General features: G+C 45.1%; 1 protein-coding gene across 2 annotated transcripts; it reads left to right on the top strand.

Annotated features, from left to right (window-relative positions):
• The first annotated feature begins 2,652 nt into the window (after window positions 1-2,652).
• LOC128625967 (histone-lysine N-methyltransferase PRDM9-like) lies at window positions 2,653-8,507 on the top strand. Of its 2 annotated transcripts, none has more exons than XM_053655850.1 (4): window positions 2,653-2,746; window positions 2,946-3,217; window positions 3,629-3,696; window positions 4,562-5,082. In XM_053655850.1, the coding sequence occupies exons 1-4, from the start codon at window positions 2,662-2,664 to the stop codon at window positions 4,905-4,907; spliced, it is 771 nt and encodes a 256-aa protein (XP_053511825.1). In that variant the 5' UTR covers window positions 2,653-2,661; the 3' UTR covers window positions 4,908-5,082. The 2 variants fall into 2 exon arrangements, with proteins under 2 accessions (XP_053511825.1, XP_053511824.1); XM_053655849.1 differs by lacking the exon at window positions 2,653-2,746 and adding an exon at window positions 6,690-8,507 and having other exon boundaries at window positions 2,840-3,217; window positions 4,562-4,755.
• Window positions 8,508-18,691: the final 10,184 nt, after the last annotated feature.

Raw genomic sequence — 18,691 nt, 5'->3', positions numbered from 1 at the left:
CCCTCTCCCCTCTGGTCGCTGTGCCCCTGTTCTCTATTTCAGTGTATTTGTTTTTATTTTGCTTGCTTGTCTGTTTTGTTGTTTAGCTTCTCGTTAAAGGTGAGATCATATGGTATTTGTCTTTCAACACCTGGCTTATTTCACTCAGCATAATGCTTTCCAGTTCCATCCATGTTGTTGCAAAGGGTAGTAGTTCCTTCTTTCTCTCTGCTGCATAGAATTCCATTCATCATCATCTTAATAGTTAACAACTACAGCAACAATAGTAACTACCATTTGTTTCATTCTCATGTTTCAGACTTTAAGAATTCTGTGTGAATAAACTCACTCAAACATTACAACGACCCGATGAGGTACATACTATAACTCACCATTCATGATGAGGGAAGTGAGCTTTCAGAGATACAGAAATGTTTGACTATATGTCTAAGATCACAGTGTCAGTGGTAGTGCAATCTAACCCATAGTTGCTTCTCTAAACCACTTACCAACTCATTGAAACTTTCATAGTTTTACCCTAGCCAGCGTGACTCAGTTGGGTGTCATCCTACAAAGCGAAAGAGCGCTGGTTTGATTCCTGGTCAGGGCGCATGCCTGGCTTGTGGGCCAGGTTCCCGGTTGGGGTACTTGTGAGAGGTAAGTGACCAATGTTTCTCACATCAGTGTTTCTCTCCCTCTCTTTCTCCCTCCCTTCCTGTCTCCCAAGAAAATAAACAAAATCCGCCCTGGCTGGTGTAGCTCAGTGCATTGAGTGCGCCTGCGAACCAAAGGATTACGGTTCGATTCCCAGTCAGGGGACATGCCTGGATTGCAGGCCAGTTCTCAGTGGGAGACCCACGGGAGGCAACCATACATTGATATTTCTCTCCTTTTCTCCTTCACTTCCCCCCTAAAGATAAATGAATAAAATCTTAAATAAATAAATAAATATCTTTTTTAAAAATTAGAAAAATACACTTTCATAGTTTTCTAAAGTTTACATTGTCTTAACAATATGTCATTACATCATTCATCTGACTGATGGTTTCAACCAAAGTTCTTCTCTGCTATGCTGAAGTGAGAAATGCACCAAGACTAAGGAAAGCATACAATGTGTAGGCAGTTTGTATAGTGGATGGTCCCAGATGAAGAAGAATGTAAAGTGTCCAGGATCACAGCCTCCCACTCTAATAAAGAGCATCTCCCACCCCTGAGGAGCTTCAGGTTTCATGATTGTGGAATAACAAATAATAAAAGGACTTTAGGATTTCATATAGGTTACACACTATGCAACAGAAACTCATGCGTCTGGAATTGATTTCAAATCCCCGTATAGGGTGAAGTAACAGCTTTGTCTGAGTTGTAATGAGGCCACTCTCATCTTGTTTAGAATCATTTGTTCATCCTGCCTACTTTGTGTTGTGAGCTGTTTGAGAGCCTGGTCCATACCTGAGACTTCTCAGAGGTCACAGGCCCAGATCAGGGCCCCTGAGGGCCTCCGAATGTTTGCTGAATGAATGATTTCACAATTACAAAATAAATTAGAACATGGTCAATGAACGCTGAAAGTAATTGCTGTGGGATTGAAATAGGGAGAGAGATGAGGGGTATTGCAAATATTTATCGTTTTAGCTATTATGTAGACATGTTTCTGCCAACTATTTATTCTCTTCCCAATGTCCTTCACTGTCAATTTTATAGAGACAGTTGAAAGAAAAGCCATAAAGGCATGGGTTCTAATCTTGGATTTGTTACCCACATTGGCCCTATACCCTCTAATATTCATACTCCTGAGGTATTTCCAAGGATTGAAGTGTTAAAGACATGCATGTAAATTATATGATAGGCCTTAAAAAATTAAATACATGTTATCTTTTAATATATGACTCTTATATTGAAGGCAACATCCAGGGTGCCATTAAGCAATGAATATAGTTTGAAGGAATTGTCAGGAACAGCAAATTTGATGACTGCAAGTGACTCAGAGCATGCCCAGAAACCAGTGTTCCCGCCTGGAGAAACATGTGCCTTTGGAAAGCACACTAGACAAAAATCGGGTAAGAAAATAATTTGGGAACTTTAGTTCCTCTAAGTCCTACAGAAGGGCTAATAAGTATGACTTAGGTATGTGGGACAGACTTTGGTAGCTCTGGATTTAAGCTGGGCTAAGCTGAGACTGAAGTTACCACTGGACCTTTGGGCAAATCCTATCAATTCTCTGAGCTCCTGCATGCTAATGTGTAAAGTGAAGATAAGGAAACATCACTCATATATTTGAAAACATTAAATTGAACTTAAAACAGGTGACACATGCAAGCTGTCCAAAAAATCCATCTGTGATAATAGCAACCACACTGTACTGGTGTTGTGTGCCCAGGCCTTTACTCAATGCCTAACACATAATGTGCACTTAAATATTTTATGAATGATTTAAGGTTGGCAAGTTAAACCTGGTAATGGGAAGATCTAGAAACTAGAATTGAATTACTCATCTGTAGTTACCATGGCGTCTTAGTTTTCCAAACCAATAGTTAACAGTAAAATACCAGAGTATGCAAAAGGACAGGTAATAAATTGATGGGAGCAGATTGTGTGTTATCTGACAAAATGGGAACTAACACTATAGATCCCACCAACCTGGCTCACCTGCTCTTCTCCAAGTCAGAACTCAGGAGAAAGGAGATGGATGTGAAGATGTACAGCCTACAAGAAAGAGAGGACTGTGTGTACCAAAAGGTCACCGAGCCCCAGGATGATGACTACCTTTGTAAGTGACCCTCACTAAGAAGCAAGTTATGATACAATAATTTCATCTAGTCCTTTGGTCCCCAAATCATTCCCTTCCTCTAGGGACCTGGAGTACAGGATTGAGTCTCACTGATGTCAGTGCTGGACTGCCTCCGAAGCTCTTTGTGTCCAGGAACATGTGTTATACCTTCCCTAACCCCTGATGCTCTCGCCTCCAGATTGTGAGAAGTGTCAGAACTTCTTCATCGACAGCTGCGCTGTGCATGGACTCCCTGCATTTGTAAAGGACAGTGCAGTGGACAAGGGGCATCCCCACCGCTCAGCCCTCACCCTGCCCCCTGGGTTGAGAATCGGGCCATCCAGCATCCCTGAGGCTGGGCTTGGAGTGTGGAATGAGGCAGCTGATTTGCCTGTGGGTCTGCACTTTGGCCCTTATGAAGGACACATCACAGAAGATGAAGAGGCAGCCAAGAGCAGATACTCCTGGCTGGTGAGAACTATTTACCTCTTCCCCTGTCCTCTGGCTTCCCACATTCCTTCTCAAGCTTGGAGGGACCTCACCTCCTACGTGCTAGACATGGAGGGGACGATGTGGTTTGCTCTGTGTACTGACTGGACTTCACATGAACACAGAGCTCCTGTTTAAGGATCAGAAAGTAAGTGGGAGCAAAGTGGTGCAGACACAAAGGAGTGGCTTCTCCCTTGTGGGGCTCCTGCTGTGATTGGACAGGTAGACTCAGGTATGTAGGTGATGAGTAAGAAAAATATCATGTGGTCACAGCTGGCAGTGGAATCCCCATGCAGGCTGAATGAGCTTTGATGACTGTGGAGTAAAATAATTCTGACTATTACCTTCCCACCAAAAAAATAAAAGGTCTTTAACTTCTCTTCTGAAACACAGATCGCCAAAGGGAGAAACTGCTATGAGTATGTGGATGGAAAGGACAGATCCTGGGCCAACTGGATGAGGTGAGGTCAACAGGTCTCTGGGTGTCAGAGGGGACTCTCATCCCCCATGAGCCCCTATATCCATCCCTCTCGTCATGCCTCCGTCACTGGTCTCCCTCAGTCCTTTATTCATTCCCTCTTTTTCTCCATAGTGTTCTTTCATTTCAGGGGACTTTTAGGAAGAAAGTATAGCATATGTCCTCAAAATATAAAGCTCTCTACTAGACACAACTTTGGCTCTGGAAAGGTCCTTGAAGAGCCTAGATTCACCAGGGACACTGGATTACACTTTAATTTATCAAATGAACATTAATTAAGCACTTCGTATATTCCAGTTTAGGTGAAGGAATACATTACTTAAACAGATCACACAACCCAGGTAGACAAAAAGACCTCCAATTTTCTATGGTAATCTTGAGCAGGCAAGTGAATGATGCCCTAAGTAAAGTGTAGGAGGGTTAGAGAAAGGCCTCTCAAGAGAAAACAGACATGGGTTGAGTACTGGATAATTAATGAGCTAATTCAGAAGCAGAGCCCTAGATCAAGCACCAGGTTCTATGGTGTGAGACAAGTTGATTTAGAGTTTGGAGAATCCAGTATCACTGGATATTATGGCCAGTCATGGTGGAGGTTAAGTCTAGAACTGGGTTCTAGGAAATGGTATAAGGCAGGATGAACACTGCAAGCAGGACTTGGACGTAAGAATTCACATGACATGCTGGCAGACGCTCAGACACTGAACAAAGATTCCCCGGAATCATTAGGGGCCGTGGGCAACACCAGAGCCTGAGGGCCTTCAGAATCAGTGAGGAGCTGGACATGGATGTAACAGGTAGTGGGAACTCATCACTGTGCTTTTCTTTCCCTTCATCTGCCTCAATCCCAGGTTTGTGAACTGTGCCCGGGATGATGAAGAGCAGAACCTGGTGGCCTTTCAGTACCACGGGCAGATTTTCTACCGAACCTGCCGGGTCATCAGGCCGGGCCATGAGCTGCTGGTCTGGTGCGGGGACGAGTATGGCCAGGAGCTGGGCAGCAAGTGGGGCAGCAAGTGGAAAAGAGAGCTCATGGCCGGAAGAGGTGGGCACCACTGTTCTTCAAAACAGAAAGAAAAGAGAGAATTCTCCATAGAAACATTTATGATCCAACTCTTAAGTACAGTAAAATCTACTCTAAAGTCAGTAAAGTTTCAAATCACATGCTTCAGAAATTCATATGCCTTTGACTCTTAAGCAAAATTTTTATAATTTTTATTTTTAAAATATTTCGTACACAAAATACACAACCGCATGTAGTGCTGAAAGACTGAGAGGCAAAAAAGAAAAGTTTACAAGCACTAACCAGTTCTCTCACCCAGGCAGTTTTTCTGACACTTTTATAGTTGTTTCTTCTTAATTTTCCTCCATACTTCTAAATAAAACATTTTTGTTTGGAGGCATTAATTATTTTTTAAAGATTTTGTCCTGGCTGGTGTGGCTCGGAGGATGGAGCACCGGCCTGTGAACTAAAGGGTCACCAGTTTGATTCCCAGTCAGGGCACATGGCTGGGTTTTGGGCCAGGTCCCCAGTACGGGGCATGTGAGGCAACCATACATTGATGTTTCTCTCCCTCTCCCTCCCTCCCTCCCCCCTTTTCTGAAAAGAAATAAATACATAAAATCTTTTTAAACAAGATTTTATTTATTTTTATAGAGGGTGGAAAGAGGGAGAAAGAAAAATCAATATGCAAAGGAAACATTAATCAGTTGTCTATGGTGCACCCCCAACTGGCCCACAACCCTGGCATGTGCCCTGAGACTGGATCGAACTTGTAACCTTTCAGTTTTCAGACAACACCCAACCCACCACGCCACACCATTCGGGCAGGGCACATTCGTTCATCATTTCAGTGAATTATCATGAGAGATTGTACTTTGTGGTGCATGGTGTCCTGGGACCTGGAAATACAGGGTAATGTGAGGATCAGAATCACTGTTCTTGAGGAGCTGACAGGTGAAGGAGAGAAACCCAGGCACACCAGCTTGTGTGTGCATAACACCACACAGCAGTTACTGCTTTGGAGAAAACTAATGCAGGACAAGTGCCTGGGGATCAGTGTGAGGGGAGGCGTGTGGCAGGTGGTCCAGGAAGGGCTCTCTCAGGAGACAACATTTACAAAAATACCTGCGGGCAGAGGATCCCAGGCAGAGGGAGCAGCTAGTCCAGGGAAGGAAAGAGGTGGGGCGTTGAATTGGCTGAGGATCACTCAGGTCTCATCTCAGCACAGAGGATAAAAACAGAGATCAGACAGATGCTTAGCAGCCCGGAGGTGCAGTGCCGATGATCCGAGTTGAGACACTGGGGACTTTCCTGAATGAAAGTGTGCAGTTGTCAGCTGTAGAGTAGTGTGTTCTCTGTTCTGATTATGTTTTGTTAATTTTTAGAAAATAAACCCCAGTGGGGAATCCCCTCATATTACTTCATCTCCAAGTGACAGAGCATGGTGGCCTGGCTAGACAGGACCAGGAGTCAGGCGTGTAAGAAATGTAGTTGAAATATTTTGAAACAGGTCTTCTTTGTGTATTTGAAATAGTCTAACACTAAAAGATAAAGCATAAATAAACATTTGATGTGAGGCTTGAGGAAGGACATTTCATTTTACTATTTTGGAAAACAGAAGCAATTCCTAGTTGGAGCCTGTGGTTTTCCTCTTTAACATGACTTGGAAAATACCTACAGATGAGAAACGTCACTGCAGTTTGATCCACACAGGGAGTAAAATGCCCTCTCATGCTCCAAAAGTCCCTAGTCTGGGCAATAATAGAAAAGACCCTTGATGTGGGCTTTCTGGATTCTGAGGAAGATGCACTGCATAAAAACAAACAGGAAAATAGACGGCGAGTGGACACTGGGAGACAGACGTTGTGTTATCACCACAGTAAGAAGGACTCACGGGGCAGGTCTTACCAGGAGACTAATCATACAGCCCAGGCATTGTCGTCAATATCTGCCCTGACCAAACCTTTCTCTTTCAGCAGAACCAAAGCCAGAGGTGCACCCATGTCCCTCCTGTTCTCTGGCCTTCTCCAGTCAGAAATTCCTCAGCCAACACGTGAAACTCAGTCATCCCTCTCAGATTCTGCAGGGAACATCTGCAAGAAAACAGCTCCAAGCAGAGGAACCCTGTCCAGAGGATCAGAATCAGCAGCAGCAACATACTAGTACGCACAGCTGGAATGATAAACCTGAAGGTCAAGAGGTCAAAGAAAGGTCCAAACATTTGCTTAAAAGAATCAGTCAAAGGAGAATCTCAAAACCCCTTTTCCAACCTTCCAAAGAACAAATGAGCTCTAGTGAGCACGAGAGACTGATGGAAGAAGAGCCCCGGAGAGGTCAGAAAGAGAATCCAGAGGACACAGGCAAGTTCTTTGTGAAAGGAGGAATGTCAAAAATTGTAACAATCAAGCATGGAGGGTGTTGGCAAGGCATTAATGATGGATCACATCTCATCACACATCAGGTGACACAGTCTGGGGAGAAGCCCTATGTTTGCAGGGAGTGCGGGCGAGGCTTTGCATGCAAGTCAGATCTCATCACACACCAGAGGACACACTCTGGGGAGAAGCCCTATGTTTGCAGGGAGTGTGGGCGAGGCTTTGCATGCAAGTCAGTTCTCATCACACACCAGAGGACACACTCTGGGGAGAAGCCCTATGTTTGCAGGGAGTGCGGGCGAGGCTTTACACAGCAGTCAATTCTCATCACACACCAGAGGACACACTCTGGGGAGAAGCCCTATGTTTGCAGGGAGTGTGGGCGAGGCTTTACACGCAAGTCACATCTCATCACACACCAGAGGACACACTCTGGGGAGAAGCCCTATGTTTGCAGGGAGTGTGGGCGAGGCTTTACACAGCAGTCAGTTCTCATCACACACCAGAGGACACACTCTGGGGAGAAGCCCTATGTTTGCAGGGAGTGCGGGCGAGGCTTTGCATGCAAGTCAGTTCTCATCACACACCAGAGGACACACTCTGGGGAGAAGCCCTATGTTTGCAGGGAGTGCGGGCGAGGCTTTGCATGCAAGTCAGTTCTCATCACACACCAGAGGACACACTCTGGGGAGAAGCCCTATGTTTGCAGGGAGTGTGGGCGAGGCTTTACACAGCAGTCAGTTCTCATCACACACCAGAGGACACACTCTGGGGAGAAGCCCTATGTTTGCAGGGAGTGTGGGCGAGGCTTTACACAGCAGTCAGTTCTCATCACACACCAGAGGACACACTCTGGGGAGAAGCCCTATGTTTGCAGGGAGTGCGGGCGAGGCTTTGCATGCAAGTCAGTTCTCATCACACACCAGAGGACACACTCTGGGGAGAAGCCCTATGTTTGCAGGGAGTGTGGGCGAGGCTTTACACAGCAGTCAAATCTCATCACACACCAGAGGACACACTCTGGGGAGAAGCCCTATGTTTGCAGGGAGTGTGGGCGAGGCTTTACATGCAAGTCAGTTCTCATCACACACCAGAGGACACACTCTGGGGAGAAGCCCTATGTTTGCAGGGAGTGCGGGCGAGGCTTTACATGCAAGTCAGTTCTCATCACACACCAGAGGACACACTCTGGGGAGAAGCCCTATGTTTGCAGGGAGTGTGGGCGAGGCTTTACACAGCAGTCAAATCTCATCACACACCAGAGGACACACTCTGGGGAGAAGCTCTGTTTGCAGGTGGAGTGAGTAAGTCATTAGCATTAAGCCACATATCAATAGCCATAGGAAGTCCACAGCCCCTTACTCTCCCCAAGATTGTAATTAGTATAGAAGTAACTGGTTAAACAAACCCTCAAATTTCATTACAAAACATGAAATGGACAAACAGTTCCATAGTGATATGGGGATGTCAGCACCAAACTCGTTCGTGGTTTTTTGACCTATTCTAAAATGTTTTGTCTCCATACACATCTCTCATTTTCCCCATCACTGAAAGCAGAGGATTCCTAAAGAGCCACAAAGAACTCATACTCTCAGCCACAGAAATTCAATTCCGACAAATGTGTAAATGTGAAATCAGTCTACTTTCGTTACTCCAGAAAGAGAGGGATTTGAGACAGACTCACCCAGGAAGGTAATTCCCCAGTCTCCTGGAAAGGGCCTTTTCTCCTAATCAGCTCCATACTTCTCCCTTGCCTTCTCTTGGCTCTTCTGGTTTCCTACAACCTCTGGAGTCTCAGAGATGAATGGCAGGGAGAGACGGATGCTTGTGCATGGACATGAGCTGCTCAGTCTGGGCACTTGGTCTTCCTCACTCTCCTTGCTCCCTTTTCAGGGTCAGTATTTCCTAGTGCACAGCATACAGATTCCACATCAGTCCATACTTGGTATGAGTCTCAGCTCTCTCTCCTCCAGCTGTGTGACCTAAGGCAAGATTCTCAACTTCTCTCTGCCTGCTTCCTAGTCTGTGCAATGGAAATGGGAACTCCAGCCTTTTGGTTTGACATTCAAAGTTGAGTCAGCACAGACAGAATCTAGCAAGAGGATCGCTGACATCGCAAGCCCTACTGAACAGCCTTCAGTGCCCATGTCTTCCTGGTCTTTAGTGGTGGACAAAGGAAGATTAGGACAAGGGTTTTTAACCAAATTCAGAATTTGAGCAGATCCCACTGCTTTCCCCACACAGACTGAACTGCCCTGAGAAGGAAGCCTGAGGTTGGGGAGGTGCCTCCCCCTGATCACCACCCTCTCACTGAGCCTGGGCATCCTCAGAGCCTCCTCAACACAGGCAGGTGGTGCTGAGAGTGAGCTGTGAAACAAGACCCTCACCCACCCCTTGCTGAGAACTGACACTGGGAACAGCACCTGCCTGCACTGGGGTGTTAGGTAGATGGTGAGCCAAGGCAGGGAGGACGAGGAAGATGGGTGTCACCCACTGACTCAGCAGTCCTGCGCCTGGTCCAATTCCATTGCCAGATGTTCCAGCATCACAGGAAACACCATGCTAACACGTTGAAATTCTAGCTGATGTTTCCACTATCTGGGAAAGAAAGGCTTTCAAACTGTATTCATCCCAAGGCCTAGAAGATGGAAGGGGGTCTACAGCACTCACGGAAAGACCTGTAAAACAAATCTGGTTAATTCCTTACCTCTGTCCACTGTCTTTTATGAGAGGGTCCCTAGTGCTTACAGAAAGCCCATCGGTAACTTTGGGTAACTGCCTCAATTTAAACTGTCTCCTGTCATTCATCTATTTTACAAGATGACCAAGGGGTCAGAAGCAAGATAAGGATTCAGGCTAATGACCCCCACATATACCTACGTTTGGGTAGTCCAACCCCTTGGAAGCTGGCACCACTTTTACCCACCAACTATATAACTCCCCAGGACAAAGGGCCTGGTGCTCTTGCCACCCAAGCCCTTGCCTTTCACCCCCACCTCAGCAAGACCTGTCCTCTTCCATGAGAATGTGTCACTAATAAACCCTGCTTGCACGCTAATACACTTGCTGATCTGTTATCCCTTACTGCGTTGGCAGGAACTGAGTTTCTCCTGTGACAGGTGCACCCAATCTGCATACAGCATTCATGAAGCCCGCAACACAGCAGCTTTTCTAACGCCCTCTCCTTGTACCTGGGCCCCACAGAGTTTAATGCACCACTGACACCATCTCAAAATTATTACTTATCATATCTTTGAACTTGTTTGTGAAGTCTGATGGGATAATAGACATGCACAATGTTGGTCATTCCTGGCCACCCATTCCCAGATAATGTCCACAATGGCCCAGGAGCAGAAAATTCCTGTGCACCCAATGGATGGGAGTCCAGCAAAACTCAAGGTGACAACAGGGTAAACATCTACATCTGCATAAACATAAGGAAGGGTGCTAACAGCTCCCAGAGGTCACACTTTTCTTAGAACCAGAGCTGAATTCAATACACAGATGTCAAACATTCAGTGAGGACCCCATCATACCCTCTCCTGCACGAGGGAGACCTACGCATGACCCACCCCATTCTTGCTGCAGTGGGTTCGCCAAAGTGGGAAACCCACCCCCATGACCTGGAAGGATGTTGTCCATGCCGCAGATCTGAAGTTCACCAGCCCGATTATCAATCCGGGCATGTGCCTGAGTTCAGAGTTCAGTCCCCAGGTGGGGGAGCGTGAGATGCAACTAATAGATGTTTTTATTTTCTCTCCCCTTCCCATCCCCTGTCTAAAGTAAATAAAATCTTTTTTTCAAAAAGACACTTGAGCAACAGGAAAGTAACAGCGTGTTCTTGGAGAGAAAAATATATAATGATTTCCATTTTCCACAGTTACCTATAAATATATAATCTAGTTTAAAATATCAGCAAAAAAATTTTTTATTCCTCACCTGAGGACATGCTTATTGATTTCAGAGAGAAGGGAAGGGAAGGAGAGAAACATCGATGTGAAAGAGAAACATCAAAGGGTTGTCTCCCCACTGGGCACCAAACCTGCAACCTAGGCCTGTGCCCTGACTAGAGCTTGAACGACCACCTTTTGGTTTATGGAATTATTATGGGAGAAACTCAGTTCTCTTTGCTAATGCAGTAAAGAATTACAGATCAGCCAGTCTATTAGTGAGCAAGCAGGGTTTACTAGTGATACATTCTTGAGGAAGAGGATGGGTCTTGCCACGGTGGGGGTGAGAAGCGTAGATTCTGGTCAGGGCTAGGTAAGAGTGGCAACAGTCAAGGGCAATGGTGGCAAGAGCTTCAGGTCCTTGGTCCTAAGGAATTAGGTAGTTGGCAGGATTGGGGTGAAGAAGTGACATATTAACTGGTGGGTAAAGGTGGTGCCAGCTTCCATGGGGGTAAGTAACTACCCAAATGCAGGTATGTGTGGGGGTCTGTTAGCTTGAATGCTTATCTCATCCCAGACCCCATTTGTTCCTCTTGTAAAACAAATACATAACAGGAGCCAGTTGAAGTTTGGGCAGTTACCCAAACTTATAAATTATTTATGGGCTTTCTGTAAACATTAGGTACTACCTCGTGAAACAGATGGTGACCAGAAGTAGGCAAGTAACCAAAGTTGCCTTGTGGGCTTCTTCGGGCACTGTGGACACCCTCCCACCTACCTTGGAATTAACACACAGTTTAATTCTAAGGCTTTCTTTCCCAGACAGTGGGAACAATACATAGAATTCCCTCCTCGTGCGCTACCATGTGTTTCTTGTGATATTCTGAACGCCTGGCACTGTTATGAAATCAGGCTGAGGGTGGCTGAGTCAGTGGGTGAGACATGTTTCCCTTTTCCTTTCCTTAGTTTGCTATCTATCCTACCTTACAAGACAATGCTCCAGGAGACTGAGCCACATTGGCCAGGGCTCAGCAATTTTTTAAAAAGTAAAACAAGCTGTTTCAGTTTACCTTTTAAAATAAGGAAGAAGTAAAAGGTGTATTGTATTACGAAGCTACAGTAAGTACAACAGTGGATTAATGCCTCATGAATAGACAGATTGATGGAAAAGAATACAGGGCCCATTAATATATACAGATCCACATAGAAATTGTGTTTTGTTTACTATTTTAAATTTATTGACTTATTTTTCATTTGGAACATCTATTCTTTCCCTCTCATATGCTCCCAACTGATGACCTGGCTCACAGCCTGTCACAGGTGGGCACAGGTAACCAGGTTCTTGATGATAGCAAACAAAGAATTGAACAGAACACAGAGAGTTTATAGCAGACAGATGGAGAACAGATTTATTAAGTGATAGTACACTCCACAGAACATGGGAGTGGGCTGACTTCAAACAGACTGATCTCAGGATCTGGAGGGATTCTATACTTACAGGGTGATACTTCTTGGCTACTTTTGGCAGGGATTTATTGCCCATGTACAAGTAGTTCTATTACTTTAAAGCTACTGCATATGTGGTCTCCCATGAACTTCCTTGACTGACCACCAGGGAAGGGGGTCTCACAAGGCTGATTTATTGCAATGCTATTATAATGAAGCAGGGGTCATGTAGCATCTTCTGTGCAGGTGTAGTTATGATTCGCCATGATTCAGTGCTTTTCCAGAAAGCAGGAACAACTGGTCTTAGAACAGGGTCTCTGTCCTGTATCGATGTCCTTTCTCTTAGCCCTGGAGCACCCCCAAAGATTCCTCCTGACCATCTCCTGCCTCAAACCCAGGTAAGTGCTCTGACTGGGGATGGAACTGGTGACCTTTTGGTTTGCAGGCAGATGCCCAGCCCACTGAGCCACACCAGTCAGAGCCATTGCTTGAGTCTTGAATGTGGCTTGACCAGGAATTAAACCTGTAGCCTTATTTACTCCCCACCCCCAAAAATAACCGTGTAGAGATATAAAAAAACTTCACATGACCCCTGGCTGTTGTGGATCAGTAGACTGAGCACACAGGCTTCTCAACCAAACGACCACAGTTGGATTCCCAGTGAAGGCACATGGCTGTGTTGCAGGCCAGATTCTCAGTTTGGGGTGTGTGAGAGACAACTGGTTGATGTATCTCTTACACACATTGATGTTTCTCTCCCTGTCTTTCTCCATTCCCTCCCCCTTCTCTAACAATAAATTTAAAAAATTTAAATAAACCTAACATGAGCAGCAAAATTGGATTCAACATTTAGGGATGACCCACTATACCCAACATTTCCTTCTGATCTGCACCAAGGTGTTTTCCCAACGTGAACACCAGATGGCAGAAGAGAGGGACACTTGGAACACTATATTGTACTGTAAAGCAAGTTTCAACAAACTTCAAAACATTGAAATTATGCAAAGCATATTGCTGACACTAACTGCAGTCAACCTAGAAATGAGTAACAAAGGGTTACTAAAAAGTCCTTCTTTTTTTTTTTTTCAATGTATGGTTGCCCTTTGCACATCCCCTGCTGGGAACTGGCCTGCAGGGAACTGGCCTGCAACCCAGGCATGTGCCCTGACTGGGAATCGAACCGCGATTGTCTGGTTCACCCGAGCTCAATCCACTGAGCTACACCAGCCAGGGCAAAGTCCTTCTTTTTATTTTAAACAATATTTTATTTATTTATTTTTATAGAGAGGGAATGGGAAGGAGAAAGAGTGGGAGAGAAACATCAGTGTGTGGTTGCCTCTCATATGTCCCCAACTGGGGACCTGGCCTGCAACCCAGGCATGTGCCCCGACTGGGAATTGAACCAGTGACCCTTTGCTTTACAGGCCCGTGCTTAATCCACTGAGCCACACCAGCCAGGGCGAAAGTTCTTCTTTTTAAAAGTGATGAAATGTACATCTAAATAACATTCGGTTCCACATTCCTAGATGATACACTACACCCACTTTTCCTGCGGACCTGCAATAAGGTGTCATTCCCCAAAATGACCACGAGATGGCAGCAGAGACCGACAGATGCAATGCATATCCTACTAAGGGCCCGGCTGAAAGATTCCTTCACTTTTTACCTTGAGTTACAAAGACAGGCCCCCTTTTCACTGTCCTCCCACAACAGAACTGCACAATGTCACCACCGTTTTCTTCCACTGCTCTCTGCCACCTTCACACGATTTCACCATTCCATTGTCCCACAACATTGTTCTCTTTGGAAGCAGAGTGCTCTTCCAGGTGTCTTATGCAGTCTTCCAGGTAATAGAAATTTCTCTCCATAAAGAAGAATTCAGAGAGACAAACTACATGGCCATGGGAAGGAGCAAGGTCTTCTGAGTACTGTGGAGGAATCAGGACTGTGCAGCCAGGCTGGAATCGTTTTCCCTGGTCACCTAAGACAACTGAGCTCTCTCACCTAATCCTAACCTTCTGCATCTTCTGCTCCCAAATTCCGGACTCTTTCCCTCAAGTGGAGCTTTTAGTTGGTCTGATGGGGAGCAGTACCTGTTGCCAGTAGCCTGCTGGCTTTCTGAAACCAGCTCCTACTGCAGGACTCCCTTTCGAATTCACCACAAGGGCATCATCACCTCCTTTGGGTGCAGACTGTCCTTTGGATGAGCAAGTGGTAGTTCCTTTGTTTGCCAACAACCTCTCCCATTCCACATTACTCTCAAATACCAAAGATTCGTCCTCTCCCCCACACAATCTTCATGAAAATGGAACATTTCCTTTATGTTTCAGTGGAGAACCACTTGTGGAAATCCACTCATGAAGGTCCCCCACCATCCTGCTTAACTCCAAAAGCCCAAACAGCAAAGCAATTCATGTAACCAAGCTGGTGCAAATGATTTTCGAAGCCTGAGTAGGACACTTTCAACATGTTGCCTGTCTCCCACCTGCCATGATGTGATCTGTCCTCAGTGAACATCTCCCATGGAGGGCTCTCCACTGCACCTGGCCTGCCTACCTGTGGGAGAAGTCTCCAGCATGAAACTTTGCAATAAACTTCTGACACATTCGGTCAGTCACAGCATCTTCTCCACACAAACCACAGATCTTTTCTTGCCTTACAGTTGCCCTTGTACCTTTTGTGAAAAGACTAAGCCAAAGGGGCAGAAAATGTTGCTTATGCTCATGCTTCTCTGTGAAAATAGCCGACCATACATTTACCACTTGTAGTGAGATTGTTTTATCACACACTGATAGTACACCTGTCATGATACAGTCTAACATGATGGTTTCAAATAAAGTTAAAGACAAGTCATGGTATCCACTGCAACCCCAACCCCTTATCCTAACCCTGAACCATGCCACGCACCAGACACCAGATCGGGTGTCCAAAGCCTGTCCCTGACTCCAGATGCCTGACTCTGGACATCATATTCCAGAGAATAGTCTTTCCTCCTATTTAAACCTGTAAACCCTTGAAATGTAATCATCTCATGTCTAAAACCATAAAGCAGTTTTCTGTGAAACAAATTATACTCAATCAAGCAAATTATATAATGCAATGATGACATACATAAGACCTGAAAATGGATGAGGCTGCTGCTTCCATATCAAGGCACACCCTTCCAAAGCAAAACTGATGAAACTAAATGAGTAAATGTGGTGTCCTCCTGATAAAAAAAATTCTGGGCAGCAGGAGAAGCTATTCACAGCATAAGACCACCCACAGAATTGAAGAAAATGGTTGCATGTTATACTTTCGATCAGACTCATTCTTCCACAACAAAGAACTTTATGACTCATCAATGAAGAGACACCTATATTATTTTAAATTTTTTATTTATTTATTTTTAGAGAGGGTGAGGGAGGGAAAAAGAGAGGGAGAGAAACATCAATCTGTGATTGCCTCTCACATTCCCCCTATTGGGGACCCGGCCCGCAACCCAGGCATGTGCCCTGACTGGGAATTGAACCAGAGACCCCTTTGGTTTACAAGTAGGTGCTCAACCAGTGAGCCATAACACCCAGGAAGACATCTATATTTTTTAAAAACTTGAATAGTCCCTTCTAATTAGAAGACATTCATAGAAGTGGTAAAAAAAAAATACCAGAGAAGATGTTCAATGGCTACATCACAGCACAATACCCCTTCACAGACACTACAAAGGCTATAATGAGAAAGCAAAACTGAGAAATGTTTATGATCAGAAACTAATATTGGAACAATTGACCATTTCTTTTGAAAATGTAAAATATTGCAGACCTTGTATAAAATGGCTTGACATTTCATCAAAAAAATTATCCTACTCTGTTCAAAAAGTCTACTTTGAAATACAATCTGAGAAATTGAGGACAGATGTTATAACAAACTTGTACATGATTATATATAACAGCACTGTGAATAAGAACTGAAAGGTAGAAAGTATTCAAATGTCCATCCACAGGTAAACAAATACACAAAATTTGGTTATTCTGTCACTGAAAAGGGACTGGACCCAAGGGGTCCAGTTTGCCCTGGAAAGGTCTCACGTGTGTAGGTTCTTGACCTCCTGCAGCAAAATTTCACAACAGAAAGCTAGGGAATTTTGAGAGTTTGTATATTAAATATCAAGGACAGTGAAACAAACAAAGTGCTTCAGAGAGAAGAGGCACAATCACAGCAACAAGAGTGAGCATAGGAGGAGCTGCTTCTTGAGAAACAGAAATTTAGATGCAAAGAAGGTCTTTGGAGACAGGATCAGGGGGTGAGCCTGGGACGAGCTGCGGCTGCCCACAGCTCCCCTGCCTGCAAGTCCCAGGGACCTTGGAGATAAGGAGAAACAGTGAAGATATGCAGCAAAGAAGAGAAGGGAAGGTGCACGTGAACTCAATGAACAGCTCACACTGGGTCCTTTTTTAAAGGTTTTACCTGTTTTCTAATGTTGAGGACTTTAGAGGAGGTCTTAGAAGAGTCATCTCCACAGAATACTCTGCTTCCCAGGACCAGGAGTGTCATTGATGTGCTGATGCAACAACAGGAGCACACACAGTGATCAGGGTCCTGCTCTGGTGACTTTCTCCTTCAGAAAAGTCACCAGAGAAGGGCTGGGACTGAGGTGGGTCTTCCCCTGTGTGGTCTGGAATGTGTGAACCATTTGCTCTCAAATGCCCTTGGTCAGGGAAGATAAGGGCCTCAGATTTATTACCTGGATGTAAATTGCTAGGCCTTATTTAGCTATCAAACTCACTTTTTCCATTTCACTTGCCAAGGAATTTTCCTACTTTTTCTACAAACCTATCTCAACTCCATACACTTGTGGATTCATATTGGCATTGAAATTGTCAAAATGGTCATCTGTTGACAGACACCAGACAACAGAGCCAAACTCAGGATCCTGGACACAGACCTTTGACTCCAAAACATGCACCCTGGAGTGGACCCAAACCAAAACCAGGACTGCAGGCCCAAAGCCCTAAACCCAAAGCCTTGTGCCCTCACCCAAGCCAGACCATGAGGTCCAAAGGCCAAACACCAGTTGCCAGGGACTGACATTGGACCCTTAATCCCAGATGCCATTCATCAAATCCAAAAGCTTCATCTGCACATGGACCTCACATGCAAACCCAGAACATAAATCCACATCCTAAGAGGTGCAAGACTGTAGACCCACAACCGAATACATTTTGACTCTGAAGCACAGACCCTGGACACAGGATGCGGATCTCTAACCAGGACGCCATTGTCATAATTGGGAATTGGAGACAGACACCCGGGGCCCATTGCCAGAGGCCAGAGGCAGGAGGTGAACTAGATCCTCCCATTGTAAACAACCCTGTGATTCAATAAGATAAAACCCTTGTCTCTCCAAATGCAAACTTCAAAATTTTACCAAATCCAGCAGAAATAGGCCGAAACACAGAGTGAACAAAACGATGTTGACCTTGGAGAAAGACATCCATGATCTCCCGGCTGCAACAGCTTCAGGAGTTAGCACTGTCTCACCATTCATTCCACACTTCCCGGCTTTTCTAAACTGTGAGGGATTTAAAACGAATTATTTTCCAAAAACTTTCTCAGCTCTAATACCTGTGGGATAATAAACAAAATAGCATAATCAGATCAATACAAGATACTCAACATTTAATACGTGCATGACTACAAATGAATACAGGACAATGAGGTGATATCAGGTATATAGGGCCCTTGGGAGTCTGGGGAAACAGGATCTTATACCAGTACAATGGGTGATAGGACATTTATGAAAACTGCAGCCTTCATGGAATGTTACTTTTTGTTAGAGAATCCCACAAACTACAGGACACAAGCTAAATTAATAAACTCTTCCAAATTTCATCAACATAATCATTCAGTTGAGAATAGGTTGCTTTGCTGAAATTGTTAAATCTTGTGGCAACAGCAGCAGACATGGCCTGAAGGAGCAAAACCAGCTGCCAGGGGGTTGCTCGCATCACCCACAGGGGGTGAAATGACTGAGTGTTTCTAAGTGCAAACCATCCACCTCTGCCTGCAGCTGGCAGAAGGCAGCAGAGCCCACAAGTGCAAGGCAGGTGACCTTGAAGCCACAACCAGGAGGTGAGCCACGGCCACACAGGTGGGACAATGTCGCAGTCAGGACCTCAATGCTGTACGTACATCATGTGGCTGGGATATGGCTGCATTTGAAACATCGATGCAGTTGGGAGATCAATGAGCTGGGACATCGATGAAGGAGAACAAAGGCACAGCCAA

Source organism: Artibeus jamaicensis, unplaced genomic scaffold (assembly GCF_021234435.1).
Source record: "Artibeus jamaicensis isolate MK-2021 breed Jamaican fruit bat unplaced genomic scaffold, CSHL_Jam_final scaffold_1689, whole genome shotgun sequence".
NCBI lineage: Eukaryota > Metazoa > Chordata > Mammalia > Chiroptera > Phyllostomidae > Artibeus > Artibeus jamaicensis.
This window is presented reverse-complemented; position numbering and strand designations above follow the sequence as displayed.